We start from the raw sequence: 20,226 nt of genomic DNA, 5'->3' as shown, positions 1-20,226 counted from the left end.
ATTGTGTTTGCTTGCAGGTCGTTGTGTTGGCAGTATGGTTAGTGATTGTAGCTTACATAAAACAATCAGCTAACAACACTGCCTACAAACCAACCCCAACAGTTTATTATATTATCACATAATGCTGATGTTTTAATATTCACAGTTCAGTGAGCAATGGAACCTAAAAAAGACGCATAAAATAATATTATTTAAAAATGTATCATTTACATACCAACAGTGAAGACCGCCTTAAAATAGGTAAATAAATAAATACATAAATAAATAAAATAAGTGACCATCATCTTTAAACAAGTCGCAGAATCTGAGAAATGCGTCAACACTGTGAAGTTTGTGTTCATTTCTAGTTGTTATGACCCTGCTGACGTCACATTTCCAGGTGGGGTTTAATACACTTTCATAAAGTTTAGATAACTTTCTTAGTAAAACAAAGTAATTTACAGGCTGATAAATAAACAAGCAAATATATTGTGGCTCTCACCTGAAGACAGCAGTTCTGTGTGTTCTCATGTTTCCCTCTGCCTCGGATTCCAGCACACCCCATCAGTATTTATAGGGGCATGTTTAAATTCAGCGCCGTTTGAGGCGGGATGCCCACGAGCGCGAATTGCGGCGCTCACAGCACCAGAACCTGGCGCTATTTCTTAGGAGACACAGTGATGAGCGCGGTAAAAGATGATAAATAGCCTATAGAGGCGTTAGGTTAGGTTAATGAACCTGATGACAAGTACTTCTAAAGTATAAACAGCGTATCAATGAATAAGTAAACGTTATTTATTTGCAGTTTAATTGAGCTAGTACATTTTGAATAATCTTATATGTAGTACATTTTTGGATAGGCCTAATTCACCCAAACATTAAAATTCTGTCATTATTTTCTCACTTTCATGTTGTGCCAAAACTTTATAAATTACTTTGTTCTAATGAACACGGAAGAAGATATTTTGATGAATGTTTGTAACCAAACTGATCATGAGCCCCATTCAGTTCCATAGTAGGCTGATACAAAATAATACTAAGTGAATGGGGCTGATGATATTTATTCAGGTTTGTAACCACATGAGAGTAAGTCAATGATGAAAGAATTATCCGTTTAATGCATTTAGTGTGTTTTAAAGCACTTGACTGTGCAGTTAGCAAATATTAACTTACAACTACTTATTGATTTTAAATAAACAATAACAAAACAGCATAAAAAAGTGCACAAATGTTTAATAATTAATTTTGTTTATTAAAAACTCTTAATGATCAAAACAAACGATTCTTCCGTCAAGTAAGCCAGTTCATTATTCTACCTTTAAGGCAGTTTATGGTCGCCAAGCAACACTGACGCATTCATACAGAACGTGCAGTTAATAGGCTTCATGCGGCGCCGCTACTGACAGGCGGATGACGTCAAAGTGCAGCGAGAGCGAGACGAAATGGCATTTCGTATGATTTCTCGAATGGTTCTCGCGGTACTTTGACGTAATCTGGGTTTCGGTTCTTGCAGCGCCGCATGAAGTCGAACAAACCTAAAGATATAAAAAGAGCCAATCAGAATATGAAGTTGGAATTATCAATGATAGTTACATATAGGGGAGGTTTTCCGAAAGGGATTAGTTTAATTAGGAAATATAACAAGTTTTAACAAACACAGGTTACTAAAACATTAGGCAACTTTTGTACATTTTAAGGGAAGAGCACTGATGTATTTTAAGATAGGCTATGTCAGTGCAAGTTGTTTTCAGTTTGGACAGCTCTCACATTTACATTAGTCTAGGACTAGTCTAATCCCTGTCCGAGAAACAGGGATTTAATAGTCAGACGATACTGTTATTATTCCTTAGGTTAAAAGTAACAAAAGTCATGTGCACCTAGCCTAGCAGATAGCAAAATACTTAAGCGCCTATGTCAACACAGGGTTATGTTGTTAACTGTTGGTAGGCAATAATGCTACATACACAGTGTTTAACAATGGTTCTCTGGACTAAGTTTCCCGAGAAACCATTTTATTCATTTACAGACAGGTCTAGGCTTGCCCTCACAGCGTAGGCAAAAACACAGTTTTAATTTCATCACGTTCTTAAATTTATTTTTTAATAAGTAACATCAGTGCAATTTAAGTAAACAATCTTTATTTCTCTTAATATGTTGCCCAAAAAAATGCTTTGTTGTAAATGTATCACACAAGAAATTGAAAGGATACATTTGTCATTTGTTGGGTTTATGACTGTAAGTTTGGTTAATTTGTATGTAGACTTTTTATTTACAGAAGTTTACCTGAACATTGAGATGACTGTCAATCTACCTGAACTCAATCTCTAATAAAGTATTACTTTATGTCTATTGTATGTGTTATTGTTGCTTAAACAATGCAACATGTCTAAAATAAAAGATCTGCAAACAAATTCATATTAATGATGCTTACCAATATAGCGTATGGCCTTTATGTTTGGGGTATCTCACCATATCACATTGGATAAAACAGAAAGTCATTACACATTGTCAAGTGATTATAGACGTAATTTTGTGCAATTGTCACACACTGGTCTTAAAATTGGAAACACCTGTTTAAGCCAATTACCAATTAGCATGTGCTGAGGCATTAAAAAGACCCTGACTGGTTTTGGGTGTGAATCCAAATTTTAGTGTGGGGCTTGAGTTGGCACAGCTAAAACAGATAACAGCACAGTGATATTTAAGGGTCAAGAGTCTGTTTATAGCTGTTGTAGTTTTATAGCACTTTTAATTTTTTTTTTATTAATTATTCTTGCCCCACTGAGTCTTTATTTCAGTGTTTGAAAATGAAAGAAGAGATTGCAGCCACTGTGTTTTTCATTGCGAGGTTGGCAAAAAAACATGGCAAACTGGATCGTGTTAGTAGGGAGAAATTTGCTGTGGAACTAACTGCAGTACTCTTTGAAAATTACAAAAGCCATTGGTACCCAGATAACCCATCCAAAGGACAAGCTTTTCGGTGAGCAGCCTTAATTTTATTTCCTGAGAAATTGTGGCCTTACTAATGTGATAAATTTTTTTTATTTATTTCAGGTGTCTAAGGATGAACAGATCTCAACCGAAGGATCTGGTTATCGAGCGTGCCTGCTCCCAGAGTGGTGTTAGTTATGATGATCTTGGCCTACCGAAGGAGATGACCATTTGGGTTGATCCTGGAGAAGTGTCATGCCGGTAAATCTGTAGCTGGGCTTTGCTTAAGCTTTAATGTAATAAACCGTTATATAGGTAGTGAGCCATTATAGTGGATGTTATGTCTACTAGTAATGCTAATTTGATTGCTTTTTTCTTTAAGATATGGTGAGAAGTCAACTCCATTTTGTGTGACCCTTTTGGAGGGTCAGAAAAGGGATGGGGAATTCTCTCGTAGGATAAATAATGCAGTGGAACGGGCTTCATCAGACTATCACTCTGGAACGTCCTCCGATGAGGAAGGAAGCAACACGAGCATGAGTAGCAGCATCAGTATCAGCACCAGCGTCAGCACCAACAGCAGCAGTCTTTCAGTTCCAGAACCCAAATGCATCCCCACCGTTTCCAACCCCAACAGTGTCTATCAGGTAAGGCCCAGAAATGGGTTCTGGCTAGGCTTTTTCTTAATATTCTGCTTTTTTAAAAACTGCACACTTATCTGCTGCTTTCAGTTCAGTGAGTTTGGAGCACCCCAACCCTCGCAAAACTGGGCGCCCTACCCTAAAAGAAAGCCTTTTGCCAATGAGGGCTACCAGCAGCATTCTTCAGGTGGTCAGTACCCACCTCATAAAAGTTTTAAGGGCTACAGGCCCTCCTATGCCTTCTCTGGTCCAAGGGTGGACAGATATCACTGGATCAGCAAGAACCGCTCTTAGACTTTTATTTTAAAACCATGTGCCGTGCAGGCATCTGTAGGTGTCATTTAATATAAATTAACTTATAAAGTAATAAATGTGATGCCATAAAGGCACTTTTAAAGGTTTGTTTTAATGATTTATTTGTGGTGTGAAAGAGACATTCTAAATAAAAGAATCGATTTTAATAAAAATTGCTTGGGGATTCTTTCAATTGGATGTGTGTTTATGCCACAAGATGGCAGCAAGTGATGGTTAATTCTTCTTCAGGCTTTTATTGCAGAGGTGTTTGTTTACAGTCTTTGACCACTTCAGTGCATGACGGAGTTGATTTCAGAATGAGAATGAGAGCCGATTGCTCTATTTGTGTTTGCTCTTGTGGGAACTTTATTAATAGTACATTATAGGCCATATGTGCTTTGTCAGGAAGTCCCATTGTGTTGATACTTTGTGCTATTTTGACCCACCAGCATGTGGGAAATCTGTGCAGATTTCATTCAATTGACTTTTTAGGCACGGACATGATTGGTTTTCTGTTTAAAAATGCACTTATCTACAACTTGTTAAGTTAAAAGTAAATGCTTATTCCTCTCTGTGAACATTATGGCCTTGCGACGCACTCGGGGTCCAAAAGGGACAAACCCTGATGTTATTAACCCAGAAAAGGTTTAAATTGATAGTGTGTTAAAAGCAACCCAACAGGTTGGACTCCCTTTTTTGACCCAATGTTGAGTTTAGGGGGCAGACTGGTCTATCGTAGAATCTGCCCACTGCTCAAAGTGACGTCGGAATGACGTCTTTTTCATAATTTTTGGATGTCCGAATCTGGTCCATAAAAGGGGTTGTTTTGTAACGGTGACGTCGTTTTTCCGACGTCTTCTGCACGTCTAAATGTTGACATCCGTAGAACCTCCGTGTAAGGAAAAGAGACATGAAAAAAGTGAAAAGACATGATTGAGTCTGCACTTCACCCATCCATATAGACTAATCTAGACTATTCGTGTATTAATCATGTTGGTACAATAATGCTGATATTTGTAAAGACATTTTTATAGGCCTAATCATGTAATAGACATCGGCCTGTCATAGACGCGGAAATGACATCCAAAAAATTACCCCTTTCAAACGTCAAATATTGCCCGTAAATATGACGTCCAAAAAATTACCCAGTTCAAACGTCAAATGTTGCCCGTAAATATGACGTCCAAATGACGTCCAAAAAAATTACCCAGTTAAAACGTCAAATGTTGCCCGTAAATATGACGTCCAAATGACGTTCAAAAAATTACCCAGTTCAAACGTTAAATGTTGCCCATAAATATGACGTCCAAATGACGTCCAAAAAAATTACCCGATTCAAACGTCAAATGTTGCCGTAAATATGACGTCCAAATGACATCCAAAAAATAACCCAGTTCAAACGTCAAATGTTGCCCGTATATATGACGTCCAAATGACGTCCAAAAAAATTACCCAGTTAAAACGTCAAATGTTGCCCGTAAATATGACGTCCAAATGAAGTCCAAAAAAATTACCCAATTCAAACGTCAAATGTTGCCCGTAAATATGACGTCCAAATGACGTCCAAAAAAATTACCCAATTCAAACGTCAAATGTTCCCTGTAAATATGACGTCCAAAAAATTACCCAGTTAAAACGTCAAATGTTGCCCGTAAATATGACGTCCAAATGACATCCAAAAAATTACCCAGTTAAAACGTCAAATGTTGCCCGTAAATATGACGTCCAAAAAATTACCCAGTTAAAATGTCAAATGTTGCCCGTAAATATGACGTCCAAATGACGTCCCAAAAATTACCCAGTTCAAACGTCAAATGTTGCCCGTAAATACGACGTCCAAAAAATTACCCAGGTCAAACGTCAAATGTTGCCCATAAATATCACGTCCAAGTAGGGTCATGGTTGGACGTCCAAATAGTGGACCAAGTTTGGATGTCGAATAGATGTCCAGAATTGGTCATGGACCGACGGACCCAACATAGACATGATCTGCACGTCTATCCGACGTCCTGTTTAGTGGGTATACTGAAACAAGTGATTAATTTAGATTTTTATTGAATAAAAGTGTATACTTGTTGACTACATTAAAATATCAGCCTCAATGTAAAAATAAAACATAATACTCTATACTTTTTTTGTAACTATAACACAAAAAAAGTAAAAAATGTGGACCATTATATATTTTTCAATAACAATACTATAATCCGTGAACCCGTTTCTCTTGCTGTAACCATTTTTTATGCAGTGATCTCATATTGAAGCATCCTAAGTCTTTACAGAGTGCAGCATTCTCATAAATACAGATATGTTTAACAGATACACAATTGTTTTACAAAGTATGTTACAAAGTAACATTTTAAAATATATAAGAAGTTAAATTATGTATAGTTGTTGTGGAATATAATTTATTTTGTAAAAGTCCTCTTAGCCAATGGGGGCAACCCCCTGGCAAGCTCCACCTACAGTATGTAGAAAAGACCTTAGTCCAATGTAATCAGGTTTAGCCCCTGATGTCAATCACAAAATAATTTCTGTAGATCATTTTATTTCAGTAATAAATATATAGAGAGCACCCTGTGAAGAACAGACATTGAGGGCCACTCTTTATGTGAGTCATATTGTGACTGCAGCTGTTACAGTAATGTAGTCGATCAGTCTTCTGCTGTGCCGTGTGGAAGGCCATAACAGTTTAGATAAACGCATCTCAGTCCTCTCAAGAGGTTATCGGTTTGATGCCTAAAATAGGTGAAGCTAAATATATATAAAAAGCACTTATAATCTTTTCCTGATTAGATGTGTGACCATGGACACAACCACGCCTTGCACTAGTTGAAATCTTTTTTTTTCCGCATGAGTGTGCATACTGTAATCTATAGCTATATTAAACAGTAATATCAAAATTATAAGTAGGCGTTTTCTTTGTATGATTGTGATCACGATTACATAATAAATCAAGGTTTTTCAGTCTCTACAACTCAGACCAGTAATTGAAGAAACGCATTCCATGTGTTTTTTCTCAGAAAGTTGCATGGCTGAGATAATGGTCTAGAAACAGGGTGGCTAATTGTTAAAAATATATTTAAATATGTTTAAAATATTTAAAAAATACACTGTAAAAAATATGTAGAAATTGCAGCTGGGTTGCCGGTAATTTACCATAGTTTTAAATGTATGTTATTTACGGGCAACATTTTGTTCAAAATTAAATGAACATTTAACATTTACAAGTCTTTGTCTTTACAGAGTAAAACTAAAAAAACAGCATCAAGCTAAACGTTCTGGGAAACAAAATCTGAAGCAAAAAACAGAAAAAGGTTGATGATGATTTCTGGTTCCCAGAATGCTTTGCATGAGGCTGTTATTGTATAGTTTTATTCTGTAAAGATAAAGACTTGTTAAAATTTAAAATTTATTTAACTTTGAACAAACTCTTGCCAGTAAATAACATTAATTTAAATCTACGGTAAATTACCGGCAACCCAGCTGCAATAACATTGTAATTTCTACAGCATTTTTTACAGTGTATATTTTTAATATGTACATTTTTTAATATTCCCATACTTCTATTTCTTATTTCAACCTTACTATTATTCTTGTAAAATATGTGTTAAATATTCTTGTGTTCTTGTAGCTCAGTGGTAGAGCATTGCATTAGCAGCACAAAGGTTGTGGGTTCAATCACAGGGAACACATATCATTATAAAATGTATACCTGGTAATGTAAAAAGTAATAAAGAATTGAATTCAAATGTTTGGTAGCATACAATCGTTGTCATAAGTTTTATTATTTTCACATTGTCACGTATGGTTTTCCTTTGAACCCACCCAGAGCAGAAACTTCATATATGCACAGTTATACTATACATTGTAGTGGTGCTGGAGCTGTTCCAAAGTCTTTGCGTGTCTTGCTTTATGGTATGCGAAAGCATTTCTCTTGGGAAAGCAGTGGAGCTGAAAGGTTTATGGGAAGAGTGGGAGGAGTTACTGTCAGTCTGCGTGTCGAGTGCACACATTTTTCCGTAAGTGTCTGCAATCGGAGGAGCATAAGAGATGAATGAATTTTTAAACATTTTTCACAATGCATTCCAAAGATTTGAGGTCTGAAGTATTCCCTTATCCAAACAAGATGCTTTTAATGCTGGAAGGAGGAGATTTGCCTTCCTCGCTCACAGGTCTTGTTTTCTCAAAAAAAAAAAAAAAAAAAAAAATTAAGATGTGGTGGGTGTTACACATTATGTTACGCAATTGGTCCCTCTGGCATTTCCGGCTCAAGTGATTACATATTTCACCTCCCATTCCTGTTACTACATACTATATCCCTAAGGATGTTTTCACAACGATACTTTCCAAATCTTTGCGGTTCCAGACAAGTGCTTTCTGCTTTAATTTTACTTTCCCGCTTGTTTTTTTTGGCACTCAACCCATCTGATTTAACAGTGTGAGTCAATTCAAAGCAACATTTTTGGTTCATTCAAAAACATCTAAATTCATTTATTGTTCAGATTGACATCACAGTTAGCTTCCAAAGATAACTTTTTACATGTTTTTTTTACATGTTTAAGTGCTATAATTGGGTCCCCAGTGCTTCTAACAACCTAAAAAAATGTGATAAAGAACAACCCAACTTAGTTTTGTTAAACCATTCTCTGTACGCATGTAAAAAATAGGTCATTGAAATTTGGCTCCCCTTGTGATGTCAGAAGGGGATAATACCGCCCCCTGCACTGTCCAACCACAGCACTGCTATTTAGTGCAGAGATCAGCTCATTAGCATTTTAAAGGACACACCCAAAAACGGCACAATTTTAACTTGTTATAATAATTGATCTATATGATATTTTGAGCTAGAGCTTCACATATGTACTCTGGGGACACCAACGATTTATTTGACATCTTAAAAAAGTCTTGTGAAATGTCGCCTTTAAAAGGTTCTTTACATAGAAGAACCATTTTGGTTCCTCAAAGAACCATTAGTTAACAGTTCTTTAAATAATCATTTCTCTATACCCTTTTGTTACCTTAAAGAACCTTTTGTGAAATAGAAAGGTTCCTCAGATGTTAAATGTGCTTTAAAGAACAATTAAAGGGCCCATTATAGTTGTGCGCAGGCCCTGCACATACGTCGAGCTAAAGACAGTCATACGCATAGCCTACAGCATAGAACTTACGCACGACTATAAATTACACTTTAGATAGAAAACTCTTTTTTTTTTCTATGGAATCGTGAAGCACCTTAAATTTTTTAACTGTTTAGGTGTGTCTTGTCCAAAAAAAGTGGAGTTTTTTTGCCAATAAAGGGTTTTGGAATGAAAGTCAGTCAGTCAAATTTGTTAAATACCAATGATATGACAATTGACATTTGAGTAAATTAGGCATTTCATTCACTGACTAATCACCTTTGACCTTGAGGCAGTGGTGGGACTCGGCAATAGGGTAGTGGTGGGCCTTGGCTATGGAGCAGTGGCAATGGTGGTCTTGGGGTGTCATTTATAAAATGTGCGTATGCCAGTTCCCACGCAAATTTTGTGATCTATAAAAAACAAACTTGACGAGAGAATGGGCTTGCAGGGTGGGATCTGAGGATGATTCATATACGCACACTTGCAGGTGATCTGTGATTTATAAAGGGAACATTACTTTGTTTAGTAAGTCTTAATATTTTTTGCTGTATGCCATTTTTAGCATTTGTGTGTACTTTAAGTAAGGATCCTACGCACAGTTTTATAAATGAGACCCCTGGACCGTGGAGTAATGGCAGGCTTAGGTGATGGAGCAAAGGTGGTCCTGGACCATAAAACAGAGGTGGTTTTCGGCCGTGAAGCAATGGCGGGCCAGAACCATGAAGCAGGGGCGGATCTTGTCTATGGAGCAATGGCGGGCCAGGACCATGAAACAGAGGTGGTCTTCAGTCGTGGAGCAATGGCGGGCCAGGACCATGAAGCAGAAGGCCTCTGCCGATGCACTCGGCCTCATCCCTTATTACCCCGCAAAAAATATTTAAGGGGGTAACGGCTAACTTGAAAACAAGTGTTGGAAGCACTGGAAACCAGAGTGGCACTGGTGGTGCTCTGAACCTGTAAACAGAGACAGAAGAGAGAGAGAGAGGCTGGCCTAGCCAGGTTAGCAAAAGGCAAGTAAATTAAGGCAGAGAATTCAGTGAGCTCAGGAATGGCCATCTTGGAACAGGCAGAGAATTCAGGGAGTTCGTGATTGGCCATCTTAGGCAGGACAGAGAGTTCAGAGTCGGCCACTTTGGACAGGGCAAAGAGTCGTGCATGGCCATTTTGGGAAGGGCAGAAAGTCTACGGAGCTTGGGAGTGACCATGTGGGCTGACCTTATAATCAGGACAAGAAGTCCAGGAGACTTAGATTCAACCAACTTGGTCGAGACAGGGAGCTAAGGGGACTCGAATTTGGACCTTTCAGCCGAAACAGGAAGTTAAAAAAACTCAGGTTCGGACCTTTCAACCCTGACAGTAAGTTCAGGAAACTCAGATTTATCCTCTGAGGGAGACAAAGAGCAAAAGACAGACCAAACACACCACAGAGCCGCAGCCATTATAGGAAGCACAGAGGATAGAGGACATAGGGACCCTGGAACTGGAGATCACCGGACTAGGAATACCAGCCGCCCACACTTACACCTTTGGGGTATACAACAGAATAGAAACAAAGCATCTAGTCATAAAGTTTACCTTCATTATAGAAGCGGCCTTCTTGTGAACTGACTCAGGTACGTTGGCTATTTTGTGAACACAAGATGGCTCAGGTGCGGCAGTCCTCTTGTGAAGTGGCTTGGGTGTGGTAGCCGTCTTGAGCACAGGTGCGGGCATGGCGACGGCTCTCTTGAAAACAAGTGCAGGTATGGCAGCGGCCATTTTAAAAACAAGTGCAGGCATAGTGGTAGCCATTAGGGTGGCCATTCGTGCCAGTTCCGCCGGACACGTCCCGAACATGTTTTCGGGTTCGTTCTCCGGAAGTCGCGTTGGTCGACCGCATACGTCATCAAGGTTTAATATTTCTGGTTTAATTTCAGAAAAGCAACCGTTACATTTCAAGGTAAGAATGAAACTACAATGATTGTATGTCTTAAAAGAAATAAATCTTAATTTTCTAATGTATTTTAACTGAAATGTGATGACGTATGCGGTCGAGCAACGCGACTTCCGGAGAACGAACCCGAAAACATGTTCAGGACGTGTCCGGCGGAACTGGCACGAATGGCCACCCTAGTAGCCATCTTGGGAACAGATACAGGCATGGCGGCGGCCATCTTGAGAACAGATACAGACATGGCAGCGGCCATTTTAAAAACAAGTGCAGGCATAGTGGTAGCCATCTTGGGAACAGATACAGGCATGGCGGCGGCCATCTTGAGAACAGATACAGACATGGCAGCGGCCATCTCGGGAACAGATATAGGCATTGCGGCGGCCATCTTGGGAACAAGTGCAGGTATGGCAGCGGCCATTTTAAAAACAAGTGCAGGCATGGTGGTAGCCATCTTGGGAACAGATACAGGCATGGCGGCACCATCTCTGGAAACAGATACAGGCATGGCGGCCGCCATCTTGGGAACAGACACAAACATGGTGGTGGCCATCTCAGACACAGAAACAGATACGGGTGTGACTTTAAAGGGACACTTCACCCATTTGCATTAAGCTTTGTATCGTTAGAACCCCAGTCATGTTTTTGAATGGCCGTGCATCATTTTCTCAGTTTCACCTGAGACGGGAGAAATACTCATTTCAGTGAGGCACTTCCTTCTTTCAATGATGTAAAAATCATAATTTTGCATCATTGAAAGAAGGAAGTCCAATATTTTTGTTGAGGGGTGAGACTACAAACACCCCTTTTCTCGGTCAAATAGGCACCACATTCGAAATGTATGTTAAATTTTGACTACAAATATGACGCACTTTCAATAAAGATTAATGTTTCTACGGGTGAAATGCTCCTTTAACTGGTTTTGGTGAAACAGGCATGACTTGAGTTGGCGATGACAAAACAGGCATGAGTGGAGCTTGCGGTGACAAAACAGGCATGACTTGAGCTTGCGGTGACAAAACAAGCATGACTTGCGCTGGTGATGACAAAACAAGCATGACTTGAGTGAGCTCTGGTGTGATAGTCGTGGTGGGGCTGTGGTGCCTCTCGTCTACAGCTCCCACAGTAAAGGGAGAGCCACTTATCAACAGAGTAAAGTCTATATACCTCTACATAGTTAGGGTGGCCATTCATGCCAGTTCCGCCGGACACGTCCCGAACATGTTTTCGGGTTCGTTCTCCAGAAGTTGCGTTGCTCGACCACATACGTCATCACATTTCAGTTAAAATACATTAGAAAATTAAGATTTATTTCTTTTAAGACATACAATCATTGTAGTTTCATTCTTACCTTGAAATGTAACGGTTGCTTTTCTGAAATGAAACCCGAAATATTAAACCTTGATGACGTATGCGGTCGACCAACGGGACTTCCGGAGAACGAACCCGAAAACATGTTTGGGACGTGTCCGGCGGAACTGGCACGAATGGCCACCTTATCCATAGTCCAGATTGAGGCATTGTGTGGCATACGATGGCTTAAGGTCTCATGAACTCCATTTCAGAACAGATCCTTGAGCACCACATCATTAAATTCCACCTGGTAGCTTAAGTCCAATAACTCCTCAACATATTCCTCAATGGAGCGGTTCAGGACATGACACATCAAGGAAATAGGGAAACTAGACACAATCAAGACAATGAACCGTCAAAATAAAAAATATGAAACGTGAAACCAGAATTTTTTAAATAAAAGATATTGACCAGACAAGTCAAAACCCTTACACATAATGAGCCTGATAAAAATGATCATTTATGACAAAACGTCAGATGCACTTAAAGGGTTTTGCATCTGAACTAATTTTTTGACATGCGTTTTTTACTGTCATAATAAAAATAGTTTTGATGTATTTTTGTTAAGATACTGCAACTTTACAGCTAACTGAATAGAAATGACATATTTACCAGTGCTATCTACAACAGTTGTAAACTACACACAAGACCAGTTCATCCGACCCACCGGTTCAATGACCAGATAGGAATGTATGACTCACTTCTCCGTTCTTCCAAAGAGATAGCAATCAATCACAATCAAGGCTTTGAACCAGTTCACAGAATGAAAATGGAAACCAGAAACTTTTGATGTTTTGCAAGAAACAAAAACGAAACCAAAAACTTTCAAAAAATATAAGTTCCGGAACAGAATTGTTTATTTAAAATAATGGTAACCGGTTAATAGCGTTACTTTTTCTCGTTCTATGACAAGATTTCTGTGCAATACTCAGTGAAGTTCACTTACGGTCGTCGTTGACTCTGAGAAATGAGAAGCTTGCCACCAGCAAGTCGCCTATTCAAGCCCAAGTCTCAAATGCTCAATCATAAGAGGTAAATATTGAAGGCTACCAAGTATCTCAAGATGTTTTTTTTAAATACTAATTAGTCACAGTTGATCCGTACAGATGCGATTCGCAGATTAATCCGTAAATTTAAATAGGGTGAAAGTTGATCATTTGCACGTGTTTCAAAAGCTTGCAAATGTTAACACTTAAGTCATTTTAAACAATTTAACCGCAAAAAGTCGCTTAAGTGAACAATTTTCTGTATGCACAGACGCACTTGCGATTGAATGTGTCCGGTCCAACTCCAATCAAACGTGATTATCCCTATGCCCTTCAAAGATCAGAACTCTTGATGTATAAACTTGAGAGAGAGTTGTGCTACTGTGTCTCATACTGTAATCCATTAAAATACATTTGGCAAATAAAGCACTGAAAAACAACGTAATTTTCACTTTATGTGGAGTGACTGCATCTTCTTCCCGAAGCGCCGTTCGGAATTCGTCCTCCGTCTCTGTGTGTGCGCATGTTTAAGTGCACTCAACAGATGTAGGCATGTCAGAATTACAGTTATGCCGCTTACATAATGTAGCCTTTTTAATGTTTGATGACAAGATAGAAACTTAAGGAAAATGATGTAGACTAATAATTTAATTTAAGTTTAATGTCCTAATGATCAGTCTACTTATTTGTATGTCCCAGAGGTGACATGGAACGTTATGTACCGGTTCTGGAACTGTACTTTTTTGTTCTAACCGGTTCAGGAAAATTAATTTTAGGGTTGAACCGAAAACCGGAAACGTTAAAATACTGTTTCTCTTTGGATCGAACCAATTGGGAACAAAAAATCTGGTTCAAGGCCCTGCTCACAATAAAACTATATTTTCTCAAATCAGTGACCACAATGGAAAAACACGATTAAAAACACATTCATTTATCCAGGTATCTTATTAATCATGTTTTTAACACATCTTGTTTTAGGTCGAACACTAAAGCCATACAATACATTTATCCTAAACCAACATAAAAAGTTGGTGCTTGGTGCTGCATGGGTTAAAGGGAAACAGTGCTCTGTAGTAATGTTATCATCTGTCGTGTGAAGCCCACCCTTAAACAGGCAGAACTGGCTGGGACGCATAGCTCATGACCGCAAAGGGTTAAGTTATAGGACGGATGGAGGTTCACAAGGGGGATGGGGTATATGGGCGCATTCCACAGCTCCATTACACGGAAATCACTCCCATGTTAAAATTCGCTTGAAACTACATGATATGACGAGCAAGCATCTAGCTTGGTTTATTAAACAGTAATGTATGTAATGTCAAATGGCTGTATGACATTTACATTGTACATGAAAGAATGTTTCATAGCAGCTTTACAAAAAACATTACAGTGTAGTAGAGTGTTTAAATAACGTATAAAAGGAAATATTATAGTATTTGTTTAAACTAAATAGTGTTTCATAAGCTTTTTAAAAACCTTTTGAACATCAAATGAAACAACATCAAGAAACAAACCTACTGTAAACACAAAGAGTAACCAATGGGCACATGTGCTATAGTGTGACGCCAACTGGCAAAGATTCCAAAAAAAAAAAAAAACTGTACCCAACCCTCCATTATTAGAAGTCTTTAAAGGAATGATGGGCTCATGTCCTTTCATCTATTGAAAGTGTTTCTAAAAGCACAATAAAAAGCATTGTTTATTGCATTTTATAGGCAATAAGAAAACAAAGTGGAAAATAAAAAACCTATTCACAAGTTCAATTCATTTTGACTCTGCTCTTTCCGGTTCTCTTCAGATGGAAAAAATAGAAGCAAATAAAGAGGAATATGAAGATGTTAAAATGCATGTACAGTTATACAGCAGATGGCTTAATCCTGTAAATGTTTTAAAATAATTGTTTTTTACATAGCATATGAGTAATGAATGCATCGCTGGACCTATAAGTGATTTTAGTTTACAGTTTAATAAATACAGTCTTTGGTATCTTATACACAGATGTAAGCAGCATATTTTTCCTACATAATCTTAAAGACACTGACATGATGTTTGGTTTAACAGACGCTATAGGGTGTTCTGTCCGACCAATGAGTAATAAATGACCTTTTACATAATAACAAACAGACATGATGTTATTAACAGAAAAACTAATGACCAAAAGGAGAGAAAAATGTTATGCTTAGATAATTATAAGCTAAACCATCTAAAGTTTCCAGCTAAACACATATATTGAACTAGGTAAAATTAAGAATAAAAAAATGGAGAAAATTTAGTTATTTTTTACTAAACACATTGCCTAGTGAGATAAAGTAGCCATGAGATGTCCTTTTTCAACTATTATTTTAAGCTTCACTTAAGGTTACTGTTTACTTAACTTATAGGCTTACTGTACATATAATGTTAAGAAATATTTTTTTTCAAAACAATATTAATCTTTATAATCTGTTGCACTTTATTTTACGGTGTCCTTGTTACAATGTAATTTTGCATTTAAGTACTGAGTAATAATGTTTTACCACATACAGTAACTACTTAATAAACACTGTAAAAAAATCCTTGTTAATTAAAGTTGCTTAAATTTAAACATTTAAGTGCAAAAATTAATTTCAATTTTGTTTTGACCAGTAAGAAGTTGGTATATTAAAATAATTTTTTTTTTAAATTACAACTTCATAATTTATAGCAAAATCTAACTAGTCAAAAAAGTTAAAATGACTTATTCATTATATATATATATATATATATATATATATATATATATATATATATATATATATATATATATATATATATATATATATATATAAGACAAAAGGGGGAAACATACGTTAACACATAGTCAAAAAAAGCCCACTACTCTTCATTCTACGGAGCCCCTAAGGGGTCATGGAGCAAAAATTAAATAAAGTTTAGTTTCACTTGCACACGTGAAACTATCGCAAGCTCACGTGAAACTATCGCGTGCAGATGTGAAACTATCGAGGTTAGCTTCACGTGTGCACGTGAACCTAACGCGTGCTTACGCAAAACTTTCACGTGCGCACGCGAAAGTTTCACGTGTGCACATAATACTAAACTTTAGAGTTTTTTTTACTCCAATGTCACATAAGGAGCTCGGTATCATTCAAGTTGTTTAAACTTAAACATTTAAGTGCAACTGTATTCTACAAATACAGTGTCAAGTTACGATTTGGTTTAGGGTTAGTTGAATAATTTAATGTTATTATTATGTAACATGTAACAAAACACTGTAAAATAAAGTGTTACCATAAAACCATTTCCCTGTGAGCCGAACGGTTGTTGGTGTTTTAAGCCCTCAACGGAGCCTTCAAGGCAGTGCTGCCTGGAAGGCACTCCCCGCCCAGAGGGTTTCAGCCAATCACAGCACTGGCGCTAGATATCGAGCCTTCCGCTAGCTTCTGGCAGTTTGAGCTCACCGTTGGTTAGGTGAGAGTAGCGCAGATATGGTAAGATAGGAATGTGACTGTATTTGAATTCAGCTCGAAATTTTTTTGAGCGTATAAGTTACTTGTTTCCGCATTTTCACATGTTAGTTACTCAATTTTTTTCCTATTTTCAAACCATTGTCGCTTGGGATTGGGGTAAGATTTGTGGTTTGGGTTAGGATGTCATTTTAAGCATCGGTTTATATGTTTATTCGTCAGATTTTTGTTTTCACTTGGGGTTAGGGTTAGAGTTGGGTTTGGGTTAGGGGCTCTAACCCTAATCCCAAGCGACAATGGTAAGAAAATAGTAAAAACAATTGAGTAACAAATACGTGAAACTGGCACGAAAAAGAAAGTCGTGCCACGGGCACGGGAAAACGGGGAAACACGTAACAAAGGCTCAAAACCTTTCGAGCTGAATTCAAATACAGTCACATTCCTATCTTACCATATCTGCACTACTCACCTGATCAACGTTGAGCTCGAACTGCCAGACACTGGCCGAAGGCTCGATATCTAGTGCCAGTGCTGTGATTGGCTGAAACGCTCGGGGGCCTTCAAGTGCCTTCCAGGCAGCGCTGCCTTGAAGGCTCCATTGAGGGCATAAAACACCAACGAGTGTTTCGAACCCTCTAGCTCAATTTCTGTGCCACTAGCCTTTATGACTCAACAATTGGGAGAAAAACACTCGTGTAATATTGCGCAAATATGGTAACTAATGTTATAAATATAAAAAACGAGGGTAACTTATTATTGCATAACTTGAACTTTTCATCGTTTTAAAGACTGTCCTCCAAAAATAACGACCTCATAGATCGTTTGTGCAAGCAGCTTATTACAACGCACAGTTACGTTGTAGGGATAGGCGCCCTCTAGCGGCTAAGCAGCTTATTACAACCTGTGGTTACATTTGAATGTTATTTGCCTAATGCGTGAGATTTGGCATTTATGGTTTTAAAGATATTTTGGAACATTTAACCCCAACCCTTAGCCTAAACCCAACCACTTCTCAACTATATAAAACACAACATAAATTGACCAATAAACAACTGTAAAAAAAATTACAAACAACTCACCTTGGAAACCTTGGAAACTGAAAACCACAAGAAGATGGTCAGATCTCATCAAACATTAACCCGAAACATAACTGCATGACACAATCGGTTACAAGAGCCAATAGTGATTTACATTTTAAGCTGCCATCATAATGCAATCGGTCACGGATTAAAAATATAAAACACTATTGGCTCTCGTATCCGATTCTGTCATGTCTGTAACAGATTCAATTTGTTTTTACTCTACTTTGTATGGAGTTATGCGGTCAACAATGCTTGACTCAGGGAAGAGGACGCCCCTGCCATGCATAGTCCCATGGGATGTTTGCTATCAACAACAAGGCAACTCCTTTGACTAATTGGGAATGGGACACTACTGACGATGCGCTCCCCCCAATTTATTTTTGTTATCAGGCTCACTGATCATGAACTCTTGGAAGTGCTTGCACAAAGGATAGTAACACTTCATCCTGTCTTCTTGGAATCTGTATGAAATAGTGTCTGCTGAGCAGATTGCAGAGCACAATGACTTTACCAGACTTAATAAGAAGACAAAATAATAAAAAACATTCCTGCCTTTATTAAAAACAGCCTGTAAGCTACCCTAAGCACCATCTATGATGCCGAAACAACTGATTTATGACTGGATTGCCCATGGAATTATAAACTAGGCATCTGTAGTTTTTTACAAGACTTTTATTATGTAAAATAAATAGTTGGTGTCCCTAGTATACGTATGTGAAGTTTTAGCTCAAAATATCATATAGATAAAATTGCCACTTTGTAGGTGTGAGCAAAAATGTGTCGTTTTTGGGTGTATCCCTTTAAATGCAAATGAGCTAATCTTGCACTAAATGGCAGTGCCGTGGTTGGATAGTGCAGATATAGGGGCGGTATTATCCCCTTCTGACATCACAAGGGGAGACAAATTTCAATTACCTATTTTTTCACATGCTTGAATGGTTTACCAAAACTAAGTTACTGGGTTGATCTTTTTCACATTATAGGTTGATAAAAGTTATAGCACTTAAACATGAAAAATGTCAGATTTTCATGATATGTCCCCATTAAAGGTGGCCATATTGTTCAATACATTGACCTAAGTACAGCCAATGTGTGGTCTATCAATCATAAAGAACTATCTTATGGAGATCTGAGTAGCTGACTCTGACCAGGAATGTTTCTGTTAAACAATATCCAGCACATTCTCCCACCACATTAAACAATGCGATAGTATATGAAATCTGTAGTTTGCTAATAGCCACAGTTTACTGAATGCCTCATTAGCATTAGCACTAGCAGGAATGTACACTTTGATTACAAACACAGCGATGACTTTTGGTAAATAAAATTGTTTGCATCTAACAACCATAAACTTTACCAGCGATGAGCATGAACTAGAGATTAGGGCAAAGTTCTTGCACCAATCAGTGTTAACGTACACACACAATTCATTCCCATGAGTCTAGACCCCCCCGGGGTATGTCTCTGTCGGCACGGAGCACTACAGTCTAATTGTATGGTGGACGGTGAAAACCTAAAGGTAGCAGTCCCTAGACTTAGGGGCGTGTATACCAAAGTGTTTAAACACATCTAAAAATGCCAGGTGGACACTGACTTGTCAGCACTTTTTCAGCTAGCTGCTTTGGTTGCTTTGATACTTCATGTCCTCTAAATGTTGGCCAGCTTATTGTCCAGGGATAATTAAACTTTGGAGGGCAGGACAAACAGGAAAACTGGCCTACTTGGGTTTTTAGTCTAGCATGGATTTCCACTCTCCTTTTGAGCTCCAGAGGTCGTGGTGCTTCATGTTCAGTGGTCTTGCCTTCGGTGGTGCCAAGTTCAGAAGACCTGGTGATATCCAATGACACTGTAGCAATGCAGTTCCTTTGAAACTGCAATTTATTAAAACTGTTACGTGTTGGGGTCCATTAAAGTCCATTAAAATGAGAAAATTCCTGGAATGTTTTCCTCAAAAAACATAATCGACTGAACAAAGAAAGACATCAACATTTTGGATGACATGGTGGTGAGTAAATTATCTGGATTTTTTTTAAAGAAAATGCACTAATCCTTTAAGATAATACTTTAGCATTTAAGGCTAAATACTTATTGACAGCCTTATGGTTCCCCAAGTGAACACTTCTTGCGGCCCATTTTTTATTAAAGATACCCATGACCTTATATCTAAGGTATTTCTTAGCTTAAGGACTTTTATGCAACAGGGCACTGATCTTCAAATGACTCTTTGTGTACAAAGTCTTTTGAAGTACTTGCCAGTCTTTGCAAAGGCACAGTAGCTGAAGCAACCTGGAAAAATGTGGTTTACGTGATATGTATGTGATATGTGTATATGTGTGTTATTGTAACCCTAGCATGTAATTTTAGAGATTTCGTTGTTCCCCCTTTGAATAGTAAGGGCTTGGTTTTGTATTACTGAAATAACAGTAGATGCCCTACAGTAGATACAGTAGAAGGCTTTGCTTTACTT

The 20,226-nt window shown here is 38.0% G+C and overlaps 1 protein-coding gene and 1 long non-coding RNA gene across 2 annotated transcripts; one reads left to right on the top strand and one right to left on the bottom strand.

Moving 5' to 3' along the window:
* Nucleotides 1–86: 86 nt before the first annotated feature.
* On the bottom strand, nucleotides 87–2,483 carry LOC129440861 (uncharacterized). The gene is made up of 4 exons (XR_008643271.2): nucleotides 2,411–2,483; nucleotides 482–643; nucleotides 279–394; nucleotides 87–163 (listed from the first exon to the last, which is right to left on the bottom strand). It is a non-coding gene; the product is annotated as an uncharacterized lncRNA (long non-coding RNA).
* Nucleotides 2,484–2,611: 128 nt separating this feature from the next.
* Nucleotides 2,612–4,018, top strand: btg4 (B-cell translocation gene 4). Its single transcript, XM_055200419.2, has 4 exons — nucleotides 2,612–2,959; nucleotides 3,034–3,171; nucleotides 3,293–3,557; nucleotides 3,642–4,018. Exons 1-4 carry the CDS (start codon nucleotides 2,787–2,789, stop codon nucleotides 3,843–3,845), a joined length of 780 nt encoding a protein of 259 aa, XP_055056394.1. The 5' UTR covers nucleotides 2,612–2,786; the 3' UTR covers nucleotides 3,846–4,018.
* Nucleotides 4,019–20,226: the final 16,208 nt, after the last annotated feature.

This window comes from Misgurnus anguillicaudatus, chromosome 22 (assembly GCF_027580225.2).
Source record: "Misgurnus anguillicaudatus chromosome 22, ASM2758022v2, whole genome shotgun sequence".
Classification (NCBI taxonomy): Eukaryota; Metazoa; Chordata; class Actinopteri; order Cypriniformes; family Cobitidae; genus Misgurnus; species Misgurnus anguillicaudatus.
This window is presented reverse-complemented; position numbering and strand designations above follow the sequence as displayed.

Excerpts from the sequence above, each read along its gene's own strand:
- btg4 (XM_055200419.2), top strand. The coding sequence starts at position 2,787 with ATGAAAGAAGAGATTGCAGCCACTGTGTTTTTCATTGCGAGGTTGGCA. Across the intron at positions 3,172-3,292 it reads CCTGGAGAAGTGTCATGCCG|ATATGGTGAGAAGTCAACTC; the intron begins GTAAATCTGTAG and ends TTTTTCTTTAAG. Across the intron at positions 3,558-3,641 it reads ACCCCAACAGTGTCTATCAG|TTCAGTGAGTTTGGAGCACC; the intron begins GTAAGGCCCAGA and ends TGCTGCTTTCAG.